The sequence below is a fragment of the Poecilia reticulata genome, linkage group LG19 (assembly GCF_000633615.1).
Source record: "Poecilia reticulata strain Guanapo linkage group LG19, Guppy_female_1.0+MT, whole genome shotgun sequence".
Lineage (NCBI taxonomy): Eukaryota > Metazoa > Chordata > Actinopteri > Cyprinodontiformes > Poeciliidae > Poecilia > Poecilia reticulata.
The window spans coordinates 2,411,293-2,423,509 of NC_024349.1; the positions used below are offsets into that span (position 1 = coordinate 2,411,293).

General features: G+C 40.5%; 1 protein-coding gene across 1 annotated transcript in view; it reads right to left on the bottom strand.

Moving 5' to 3' along the window:
• ankfn1b (ankyrin repeat and fibronectin type III domain containing 1b) overlaps nucleotides 1-11,960 on the bottom strand; it is a 177,630-nt gene extending 165,670 nt beyond the window's left edge. The window contains exons 1-2 of the mRNA XM_008436408.2: nucleotides 10,948-11,960; nucleotides 1,057-1,063 (exon numbers count right to left, since the gene is read on the bottom strand). Of these exons, the coding sequence (XP_008434630.1) occupies nucleotides 1,057-1,063; nucleotides 10,948-11,068 (128 nt within the window). The 5' untranslated portion in view covers nucleotides 11,069-11,960. The remainder of the gene's footprint in view (nucleotides 1-1,056; nucleotides 1,064-10,947) is intronic.
• Between the last annotated feature and the right edge of the window lie 257 nt (nucleotides 11,961-12,217).

Below are 12,217 nucleotides of genomic sequence, written 5' to 3' on the forward strand. Positions count from 1 at the left end.
CTAAGACTCCGCTTGTAAACACTTACAGCCAGCCGCTCTCTCGCTCTCTCTCTCTCTCTCTCTCACTCTCACACACACACTCACTCCTTGAAGCCGCCTGCAGGTGAAGCGACTAAGACTCCGCTTGTAAACACTTACAGCCAGCCGCACTCTCTTTCTCTCTCTCTCTCCTCACACACACACACACACACACACACACACACACACACACACACACACACACTCCTTGAAGCCGCCTGGAGGTGAAGCGACTAAGACTCCGCTTGTAAACACTTACAGCCAGCCGCACTCTCTTCATTTGCACAAACACAGTTGTCGGCCTCCCACCGGCACAGCGTGATGATAACGCACACAGGGTTGAACAGTCGGCCCAGGCCGCTCTGACAATTTGGGTTTCACTCATCCAACGGACCTGTTGCTAAGCGACACTGACTACAAAAAAAAGGGGGTGAAGAGAAGAGGAAAGAGCGGAGATGAGGAGTGAAGAGCCTTGTTTTTTGTTTTTCCCTTCGCCTCCCAGCAGCGATCTACACCMCCAGGTTGGAGGAATCAACAGCTTCATGTCCACCGATGTTCTGGAGGACAGACAGTTTATGTGTCACACAAACTGGAAATGTGCAGAGAATAAACGAGATTCACTATGAATGACAGACAGGAGCAGAATTGGTCAGAAAGTGTGAAAAAAACACWGCAGGATTTGTAAATTTTTTAACAGAAAGTGTTAGAGAAACATGTCATACAATCCATCTCGTCAGTTTGAAGAAAACTCTAGAAAAGCTCCCGTTCTCCGTCTCGCCGGCGCCCCCCGGGGGAAATGTGCCTTTCTCCCACATCCACAGGCCCACGCTCCAGATCCAGACGAGCGCAGCGGTTTGTATTAGTGACCCATTTTAAGGCTAAAAGTAGAACACGCAGCCCTCTGGCTTCAATGTCCAGCCATCCGTCAAGCCGGACGCTTTGTGTGAAAACAAATAAATAAAAATGGACCATAACTCAAAGACGGACAGAGACGTTTCTTAATGCAGAACGCTGCTGAATGTATGCAGAACCGCCGCGTCCAGAGTGATTCACAAACACCTTTTGGCTTCAATTTTCAGTAAGATTTATCAGTTCAGGTTAGCTTTATTGAGAAATTGTTGTTTTTTTATTTTGAAATGCTTACTTCCTGTTGAACTGAAAAAAACGCAGACTGGAGTAACTAATTCAGTTTTTGAATATTTTTGTTTTAATGGAGACAAAGAAAAAAAAATCCATCCATCCATTTTTTTGCACCCTTGTCCCTCAGTGTGGTCACGAGGTGCTGCTGCCTCTCCAGCTAACGTTCCTGGCGAGAGACGGGGTCACCTGGACAGGTCACCTGGACAGGTCGCCAGTCTGTCACAGGGCAACACAGAGACACACAACCATGCACACACACACTCACACCCAGGGGCAATTTGGAGAGGCCAGTTAACCTGACAGTCATGTTTTTGGACTGTGGGAGGAAACCGGAGTACCTGGAGAAAACCCACCATGCACAGGGAGAACATGGAGACTCCATGCAGAAAGACYGGGGCCGGGAATCGAACCCAGAACCTTCTTGCTGCAAGGCAACAGCTCTACCAACTGCGCCACTGTGCAGCCCGAAAAAAAMCCCTATTTTTTGTATTTGCTTTTGTTTCTTTTTTAGTTAAATTTGCAGTTTTGAATCCATATTTTACTTTTCCAAGCGTGACACAAAAACTGGACCTGTTGCCATATCACCTGGTGAAGATGTGTAAAAGTCCTAAAGTTAATTTTTAGTCCAAAATAAGGGAAACTGAGGCGTTTTAAGGATTATTTCCACTAATGATGGACCTTTTATCGCATCTGCTACTTTTGATTTATCCTCATCATGATAAATTTCAGTTGCTGTTGGTTAATTAAAAAAAAACAAATTGATTATTTCGGTTACAGATTCATGTGTAGACACATTTGAAACARTAATCTGATGATTTTGGCTGGTCGGGAACTGAGAAGCGGATCTTTTTCAAGCGGAGCAGCAGGTCAGACCGACAGCAACGCTGCTGGGTTCAGAGCTGCTGCTGAATGAACGAGACTCGCTCGGCTGTGCGGCGCTTAAAAAAGAAACACAAAAGGTGCAAAAAGGAAACTGCGGCTTTTTCAAAGAGGTTTCAGGCTTTAAATTAAACATCAGGGGGTTCACTAGATTAGTAAATGTTTGCAGTGGGTTTTTGTAAATGTTAAAGGAGCAAAATTAATAAAAGATGCATTAATCTAAATCGTAACAAAAGTAAAAAGAGTTTTTATCTCTCAAACATCAAATTAGACATAATTATTTTTTAAATGATCTTATAGAAAAAAACATAGAAAAGGATACAGTTTGAAAATATGAAGCATTAATGTGCCTGTAAGTCTTTTCAGATCATTTTTTGTATGAATGGCCACAAAACATTTATACCAAATAAAAATAAAACACAAAAATGTCACATATTTAAAGAAAAACACAAAAATGTCACATATTTGCAAGTAAAAAGCCGACTTGTTATATTTTCTGGTGTTTAAAAGTTTTTGCATTTGATAGAAAAATGAGAACTTTCCATGATTAAAGACTTAAATTCACAAATTCAGACTATGATATTTGCCGACATTGTAAATGTAGAAGTTTGCTGACATCATAAAGGCAGATATTTGTGACATTTGCAACATAAAATGTATTTTGGATCCTGTTTGTATGGCGAATCTACACCCAGAAAACTTCATCCGAGACCAGAAAAGATTTTATTTCATCCCAATTCCCAACTTTATCATGCTTTAGAGAATATTTTAATTCTAATATTGTAAATTTATTCCTTTAATCAAGGAAATTTTTGGTGGAAATTTATGCCTTCTGGACAGAGATAATCCAGTTTTTACTTGTAAATGTTATGACTAAAGTAGAAATAATGTTTAGCTTCAGTGAAGCAGGAAAACAGCTCCGTAACTTCAGACTGGTTTTGATTATTTTGCTTCATTATATTAGAAATATTTGACTTTTAGGCAAAACATATTGTCATTTAAGACGAATAAAGAACAATCAAAATGTGATAAAAGTGTTAAATGTTGATAGAGGCATGAAATTTATACTTCTTTTTAATAAAGTAAGTAAAARAGTGCAGAAAATTTCTTGTATTTCTTGTGGAGTTAAACATGTTTTCATCTTTCCATAAAAGCAGATTTACTTTGGTCTCTGGATGAGAAAATCWGGGAGCAATACGTTGAGAGCCGATTAATCTTTATCTTCATCCTGCAGTCATCCAGCAGACACCGGAGTCAATAAAGCAAATAAATTGAGCGAAGCTGCATTGATCTGCTTTAATGACGAGCTGAAGTGTGTGGACTCTCCGTGGCTTTCAGGCTGGACGTTTGGTGGTTCATCACAGACGGTTCTCACTCACTTCGCTCCACCGACGGCCGTTCGTCTTTCTAGTGAAACAGCAGGAATTAAGGCTCAGGCTGCAGGAAACTGCTAAAGTCTGTGATGTTTCTTTCATAGGAAGGAAATCGGCATAAACTCAGTTTAAAAACAGAATCACTTTCAAGCCCAACAGTTTGTATCTCATGTGAAAGCGAAACTTATTGAATATGTTTCATTCAGACTAGGTGTGCCTGAATGATTCGACTTCCCTGATTGTTAAAATTCCTCRGGGAAATTTATCTGCCTTGAAGCTTCGTTAATTTATGTTTTATCACTTAGCGCATCGTGTCGCGTCCGGGTCGTTATTTATGTTGCGCAGCGCTCTCACTTCCACCCAGCAGTCCTCGCTAGGTGTTAGCAGCATAACGTCCGATTTTTAAGTTCGATGATGATGTCCGGGAGTTTTTTTTGTTTTTTTTCGGAGGACCAATAAGGAAATTAACTGGAGCGAYGCCTGAACGGCGGGAAGAGCGCTACAGGTGTGTTTACACAGGTGAGCAGATGGCTGTTAGTTAGCTGATCGTTAGCTTAACCGCAGCTTTATGGACGAATCTGAAAAATAAATTCACCACCATCCCGGTCAGAACAAGCGGGTGGCGGGTCGTAGCCGTTATTTGTGTTTTTATGTTTGATGAAGGAACCAAATCCCGTCGCTAACATGGACAAAAACGCTACAGACGTTTTGGCAAAGTGAAAGTTCATCTGTTAAATTGACTGAATAATTAACTAAAAACTGGTTTATAGACATTTTTTACGTGTCTTTGAGAGCCTGCTGCTTTACTATTAACTTGAATATCATTTTGTATAATTTTGTATAATTCTGTTCAGGTTAACTTAAAAATGTAGCCGTTATTGTTACCGGGTCATTTTCTAAACTACAGAAAAGCAACAGTTAGGGAAGCAAATTAGTCGATGCTGACATCCGATAGTAATGCTGCTGTTATGGTAGAATTTACTATTTTTACTTCATCAAATTTTTTATTTGATCACTTGATTAATCGACAGAATACTCGGTTACTAAAATAATCGTTTACAACAGCCCTAGATTGCAGTCTTTAGGCCAATCTTTAAAAATCCTGACCAACCGACTCCGATTTTGGATTACACCATTTTTTCTTGTCTGAAATGTTGCTAAAAATTAGAAAAGAGTCTGACATGAGACTGACATGACCAGGAGAGGACTGTGGTTGGTTTTTAGGTAGATGTGTAAGTATTGGCACCGATAAATTGGTGCACTCCTACATAAGACAAAACAACAAGAAGGTACACTGGATTTGTACCTAAAACGTACAAATCCAGTGTTTAAATGAGATGGTTACGGGGATATCTTCAACATTAGAAAATGCCAGTAGGGCCCAGTGTGCACGGCATTGACAAAAYACTGAAAACAGGTGATTAATGAGGCCATGAGCCCAATTTCTTTCTGTTCAGTGAGACTCTGTTTGAGTGGCAGCCCTCCCTGCTACAGCTGATATTCGGTCCTGATTCACACACGTGTGTATTAGCGGCRTAATGAGATCTGGTGACAGCAGATCTCACAATATTAAAACTTTTCGGTACAAAGTAATATTAGCTGCTGCCAGCTAAAATTAGCTGCCAGCTAATATTAGCTGGCAGCTAATTTTAGCACCTTTACCTCTGCTGAGGTAAAGGTGCAAATATTAGCTGGCAGCTAATTTTAGCACCTTTACCTCTGCTGAGGTAAAGGTGTCATTATGGGTGCGTTCACACTGCAGCCTGAAGTGACCCAATTCTGATTTCTTTTACCGGGTCCGTTCACACTGCCAGTAAATGCGACCTGTATGTGTTCTGCTGTGTGAACGGGCAAACGACCTGAAAGTGTCCCGCATGCCCACTAGAGGGCGCCATAGCGTCAGCGTTCTCAGTGTTCAGCCAACCGCCATAAAAAGAAGAAGAAGAGCTCAGTGTTTGCAGAAGTAAACATGGAGGCTAACGGTGGAGCTTAGCTTATATATTGGAAGTTGTTATCCGGCTGGAGCAGCAAATTAACAACTTAATCCTCATATAGTCCATCATGGTTGTTGTTTTTCTTCCTACTTGCGTGTATCAGGAGCAGAATAGTGAGATTTGTTGAGAATCAGTGACGTTCAGTTCGGATGATGGTCGCATTTGAATCGGATACGTGTCGGATATGGGTCACATTCGTAAAATAATCCGACCTGAGCTGTTCACACTGCCATGAAAAGATCGGATACAAGTCGCATTACATCAAAAAAAAAATAAAATAAAAATCGGAACTTCAGGCTGCAGTGTGAACGCACCCTATGAAGCCCAGATATGAATGAGAGCATATCAACGTTCAGGACTCTTATTTTGAAGAAAAAAAGGAAGTAGTTCTTGATTTCCTCTGTTCTACTGACAGCATCTATTCACAAAATGTTCGTCAACAACCAAGGGTTGAATTAGCACTGACGAAGGACTCACATTTGTTATTTTTTAGCATCTAGGGGGCGATAGTGTGCTGCTGCATGGACCTCATTCATGTTTTCATTTACATACAGAAATTTCATGCATGCGCACAACGCTGGATGACGAAAAGACGATTCTTTTACATCGACAGAACCATCCCGTTTCTTCAATGAAACCTGAAGCTGCTTTTAATTTAGCATTTTGCTTCAAAGCAAAGGGGAAAATAATGCAGAGAAACCATTAAAGAACAACTCAGAACCACTTTTTTCTCGCTCTCTGTGTCGGCTACGCTACACGTCGACTCGTTGCCATAGCAACTGACAAGAACGCCATTTTATGTTTCAGGATCCAACACACACACAAAAAAATACACAAACATTTCCCACGCAAAGAACAGGACACTCAGGGTGTTACAGTTTCATGTTTTCAGACTTGATGTTTATTTTTCGATTATTATTAAGTGATTGCTGTGGTAGATTAACTAACGCTGCTACTAGCTAAGTTAACAGGACTGGTTTATTAATTTAAACACCTGCTTTACTGATGATCTGTCAGAGTTGGTGTGTGGGTCGCCTTTTTTATTTAGCAGCTGAACCGAAACACATAATTACACAGCACATCTACATGTTAAGGTTTTCATAGTCAAGCTAGCATAGCTGACCTACTTCCCTTTTTTTCTCAAAAGAGTAGAGTAGAAGAAAAGAACGTAAAAAGATAAAATGAATGAATTTTTTATTCATTCACGTTGGAAAAACATCTTTTTATTTTTTGTTACAAAACTCCTCCTTGGTTCTACAATAAAATCGTGTTTCTTCTTTTTCTCATTTGGCGCCACCTTCTGACTGGGAGTATTATTGTCGCTGTCCACAAGACACAAATATCTGGGTTACACTCATTCGTCCACAAACCATACTTATATATCTCTGTTGATTTTCCTTAACGATATCGAACCATGAAAATCTAACGACTGTGATCAACAGCTGTTGGTTTAAGGCCCGTTGACCGTTGACAGCATGTTTCCACCTGGTTTCATTCGGATAAAAACAAGAGGCAGAGTGTTAATGTGTTGGTGCGGCTTTGAGGGAACCGGCGTAAGAAAGGGAGACAGAGAGAGAAAATGATAAGTGATGGTTCGATAGAAATGGCAAGTTTCTGAGAGAAGACATGAAAAGATGGAGAGGCGTAGGAAGGGGTGACTTGAGAAAAAGAGACGCTGAGTGGGAGACAAACTGTGGGGATGTGAGGGATTCATAAAGGCAGGACATCTTGAGTTGTTTTCCACCCACATTAACACTTTGTCTGTGAGTAAAGAATATAATGTTTGGAAAATATAAAGCATCAATTTTCCCCCCCAAAACATTCTGAGTTGGACACCAGAATCATAAATGACATTCGTATTGAAGCTTTGAGATTTGAAGAACAAACTCTCTGATCTACTGAAACGATCAGAAAGATTCATCACCATATGGGCATTTGTTGATGTTGTTAGTCTGTTAGTTTACACACTTCCATGAAAAAGACAAACATAATCTCAGTTTATATGACAAGTAGATTGCAAATATTTTTCTCATTCCATGCAAACCAACCTGATCAAATGTAAAATATGGCCAACACCTTTGTATGGTCATTAATTAAATCGCTGCTAACCACACTGAAGTCTGCCAAAAATTTAAAAAAGCAAAAAAATCCCGTCAGCAGAGCCTGTCTGACAGCATAAAGTAGGCCAAAAGCAGCTAGCTAAAACGCTAGCAGCGCTAACGTTAAAAAACTAATCAGAAGATGTTCCACTAACGCTAAAGCACTAAACCAGCATGGTGTTTAGCAGAAGCTAATGCTAAACTGCTGAATTCAGACATATTTACACCGACCATGTGTTCAAGGAGAATTAGCGCTTATCCAGAAAAAATAACGTTAAGGGAAGCTAACTGTGCTAAACGTTTTCAAAATTATCAAAACAATAAATTAGCTCAACTATCAGCGCATTTGCATTGAATGTGACACCGTTCAATCCTTTTATTAGCATCTTCACCAGACTATCTGGGTTCATGGAGTTTATCTTACAGATATAAGATGTTAAATGTGTTCAGGTTCTTGAAAACATTTAAACGTTTCATTTATTGACTGAGAGTTTTGTGTTGTATGCACAACAATGATCCACTAAGTTTTACATTCAATTTGGGATTTTTTTTTGTTTATTTGTTCTTTCTATCTTTGTAAGTATGTAATGTGAACACAATTCATACCTTATGGTATATTTTTGATGCTGATTATAATGCATACATATTAATAAAATAAATATTTTTTTAAATTAGCGCATTTGCAGATTAGCAGAACCCCTAGCTAACAGCATTGTGCTCTGATTGGTAATCAATAAACATTCATCTCTCAGGCCTGCACATCTTCTCTGCATCATAATTGAAAGGTTTTTGCATATATTTTGTATATTATTTACAATATACATAAAATAACTGTTGTTCCATGACTTTATTGGAGAATGATTATGACTCCAGTGCAGTAATTTGTCTCTCTGTTGTATCATAAAACATAACATTTATTCTGTTCAAACAACTAAATCCTACATATGAACATACAGCTAGTTAGTCCAAGAAGGATTAACAGAGGATGTAAAATATGCACCACCAGTTTTCCCTCTTTAATAATTCATGGAGCTAATTAAAGGGCTGTTATACAAAACTAAAAAGTGTCGGAAAACGGGGTGAAACTGTGATGAAGTGGAAACTCGAACTGGCGTGATGAGATCATTTTTATGCTGCATACGAGAACGCTGACAAAATATAATTGAACGGTTTTAATCAACTGTGTCTGCTGGGATGGTTCAGTGTTTAAAGGTGATGCTTACAAGTAAAGCACAACAGTTTCTGGCTCCCCGAGCGAAAAAAAGACTCTGTAATAAATTCAGCTGCAGGTGAATTTCACACCGACAAGGTCAGGAAAATGCAACATCTCATCTGATTACATTTGTTCAAGTGGTAATTATTACCACTCAAAATGCTGGCGCCCATAAAAATCCCTTTAATGAATGTAACCGAGAAATTTTAATACTCCAGAATTTGGGATAAATAAAAGTATTTTTGCACTGAATTCAATCGATCTTTGCAAAATGCACAGAGAGAGAAGAACAGGAAGAGAGGTTAAAGTAACGAAGCAAAAAACAAAAAAAAAACGGCGCCTTGAGCTCGTTTCCATAGCAACCATCCCAAACGTAAACGTCCACTTTAACTCCGCACCTGGTGTACACTTTCAGGTACAGTAGAGGATGCGTGATGCTGTAGGCCTGTTTCTAAACCAAGAGCCCTGGGAAACTTCTCAGTTTCACAAACTCTTTAAAAAAAAAAAACAAACAGAAAATTTTAACTGACGATCTGAAAAACGGGTCGTCAATCGGTCCAGAAACACGACGAGATCGATCCATAAATGGTTCAACGGCAGCCTCCTTCAGACCCAAATCCTCCAGTGGACCTGCCAGGTGGACTGGATAAAGAAGGGCTGCAACTAACAACTGCTTTACTTATCGATTAATTGATCTGTTCTGGCGATTAATCGATTAATCGTATAAACAACTGGCAAATTTTGCAGATTTTTTTTTATTGAAGTCTTTGTCTACGTTATTACAAATCCATACAAAGATGCAAATAAAACGTGTAAATGATTCTTTAAATAAAAAACTAGACATCTTATTGCCTAAAAGGGAACAACGGCGTTCCTGTAGTCAGGACTCGATCCTCTGCAGCAGCTGCAGGTAAAACATCAACATGTGGAAAACTCAGATCTTCCTGCTGGACTTAACGCCAGAGCCGGGCTGATCTGGGGATTATTACCGGATCAACTGACTAATGACAAAACAAAATGTGCTTACAGGAGAATTTTGTTTGCATGATTTTAACATGTGAAGCTTAAACTGTATTTACAAAGGGATTTTTTTCATCTTCAATGCAAAATACAAAAATTATATGTGTGCAGATTTTGCTTAATTACTCCTCTGAGTTTATTGTCCCTTCAGCAAAGAGTAAATTTTTGATTATGTATAATCAAGTTAACGATTAATTGATTGATACATTTGTTGATGATTATGACGATTAATCTGATTAATCATTTCAGCCCTATAATAAATTAACTCAAATTTCAGATTATAGACATATTTACAAATGTAAAATGTATATATTTTTGAGCAGATTTGGCTTAATTGCTGCTGTAAGTATATTGTTCCTTGAGCATTTAGTCCGTTTTTGAGTCTGTATTCCCCAGTTAACAATTAATCGATTAACAAATTAAAAACGAATCTTATGATGAATCTGATAAATCATTTCAGTCGCGTAATAAATTAACTCAAATTTCAGATTATGCTCTGAGTATATTGTTCTCTCAGCAATTAGTCCAATTTTTCGATTCTGTATATTCCAGTTCACGATTAACTGATTATTAAATTAGTTGACGATTAATCATTTCTCAGCCCTATGATAGATCAACTCAAATCTACTGAAATCTGTATCTAGTTCTTTACAACCTCTAAATGTAGAATAAATCCAATAAGGAAGATTTCGATCTTAATTTTGGATTTTTTGACCTAAAAGACGAAGGCGTATTTATAATTCCCCCATTTCTCTGCAGTCAGTTTGCTGTAAATCCACTTCCCCGCCGCTGACTGATAAACAGCAACACATCCTGAGTGCTAGTAGGAAGCCGACGGCGTGAACGTGTGAAGCAGATGTGAGCTGCTGGCTGCTCCCGCCTCTCCCTCCACGCTCCGTCGTTCCACATAACCAGCATGTTGACTCCACGCTTTTCTCTTTCTATCTATAGAAAGACGCTCCGCGTTGAGTCAGTGGGAAGCACCTATAGTGGGCTCCAGCCTGACAGCACAACCTCCACACTTATGTAACACAACGCACACAAACAGGGARCCACTGTGAAGCAAACACCTGTGATTCTGACAGGTGTGTGTTCAGCTCAGCAGGTGCTCTTGGTGTTAAACGCAGAGAAGTGACGGCTTTCTATAGGGTGCCATTTAGGCTGGCATACCTTTGCACACACGCACGCACTCACACACACACATGTGGGTTACCTGGCCTCTGCCACTGTGCAGCAGTAGCTGCCACTGCGCCGCGAGCTTCTCCCCACCCGCAGCTCTTCTCGAGACTTGCGGCGGTTAAAGTAGTCGGTGAGTTTCCCGAAACTTGCCATTTCTCTGTTTTCCTTCCTTCCTTCCTTCTTCCTTCGCCTCCCAGGCTCCTTTATCTCCCCCCCCCGACCCCCCCACTCTTGGATAAACCTGAAAAAGTCCGGATTCAGCCCCCGGCGAGAGTTCCTCCAGACTTGGAAGTGTCCGTTCCGGTCGGATGCTTGGCGCGGTTCAGCGGCGGGTCCGAGGCTTCCCGGGCATCACCTCCATCTTCTCTCAGGAATTCTGCGCCTGGGTTTTTTTGCTTTTGTTTTTCTTTTTGCTGCCTCGACGGCTTGCCACTTCGCGCGGAGCGTGCACACTGACTGACTGACTCTCTGAAAATAGTAACGTTTGTAACTGCCTTCCCATCGACACAGCAGGAGCGCTGCCCCCTCCTCCCCTCCGCTGGAGAGCAGACGAGAAGGAGGAGAGAGAGGGGAAGAAAATGAAGGAGGGAGGGCGGCTGAGCGCCGATCTCCTCTCAGGCTCGTGGGAGAAAACGATGCTTGTACCGAAGCCCTACCCCGTCTCCCTCGCTCTCGTTTTTTATTGCGTTTCATCTTTCATGCAGGAGTTTTTTCTGAAAACACGTCTCCCAATCAAAGCTGGAGAGCAGAGAACATCCTCCATCTCTCTGCTCTCTCAATCTGGGGACACCTGCGCCACAATCCAGCTTCACCTGCTAGTCCGACTGACAAGAAGATGGAAAACATCCAGTGATCAACAACTTCCTCGTTATTTACAGTTTCAGGGCAGCAAAATCATTTTTGTTGTTTGAAGTGAATTYAAAAAGTAATCTGGTTATTTTTGCAGTTCTGGRCAACAGGAAGAAATCTACAAARGTCTGCACTGATTGGTGCCGATTTTCTTAATTTTAGGTGCTTGACTGACACATAAAGACAGTTTCAAAGTCGGCCTTCCATCACCTGAAGAACATTTCCAGGGTTAGAGGACGAATGTCTCAGCGCGATCTAGAGAAACTCAACGATGTGTTTATCTTTAGCTGCACTGATTACCGCTGCAGCGACTCGCAGCGCAGCTTCGGAAAATCAGTCAGATCCAGACGCTGCTGCTGGYGTTCTGACTAAAACCAGGAAGACGGAGAACATCACCCAGTCCTACAGTCCACTGAGAGAACAGACTGTAGGACTAGGGTTAGACGGTAAAAC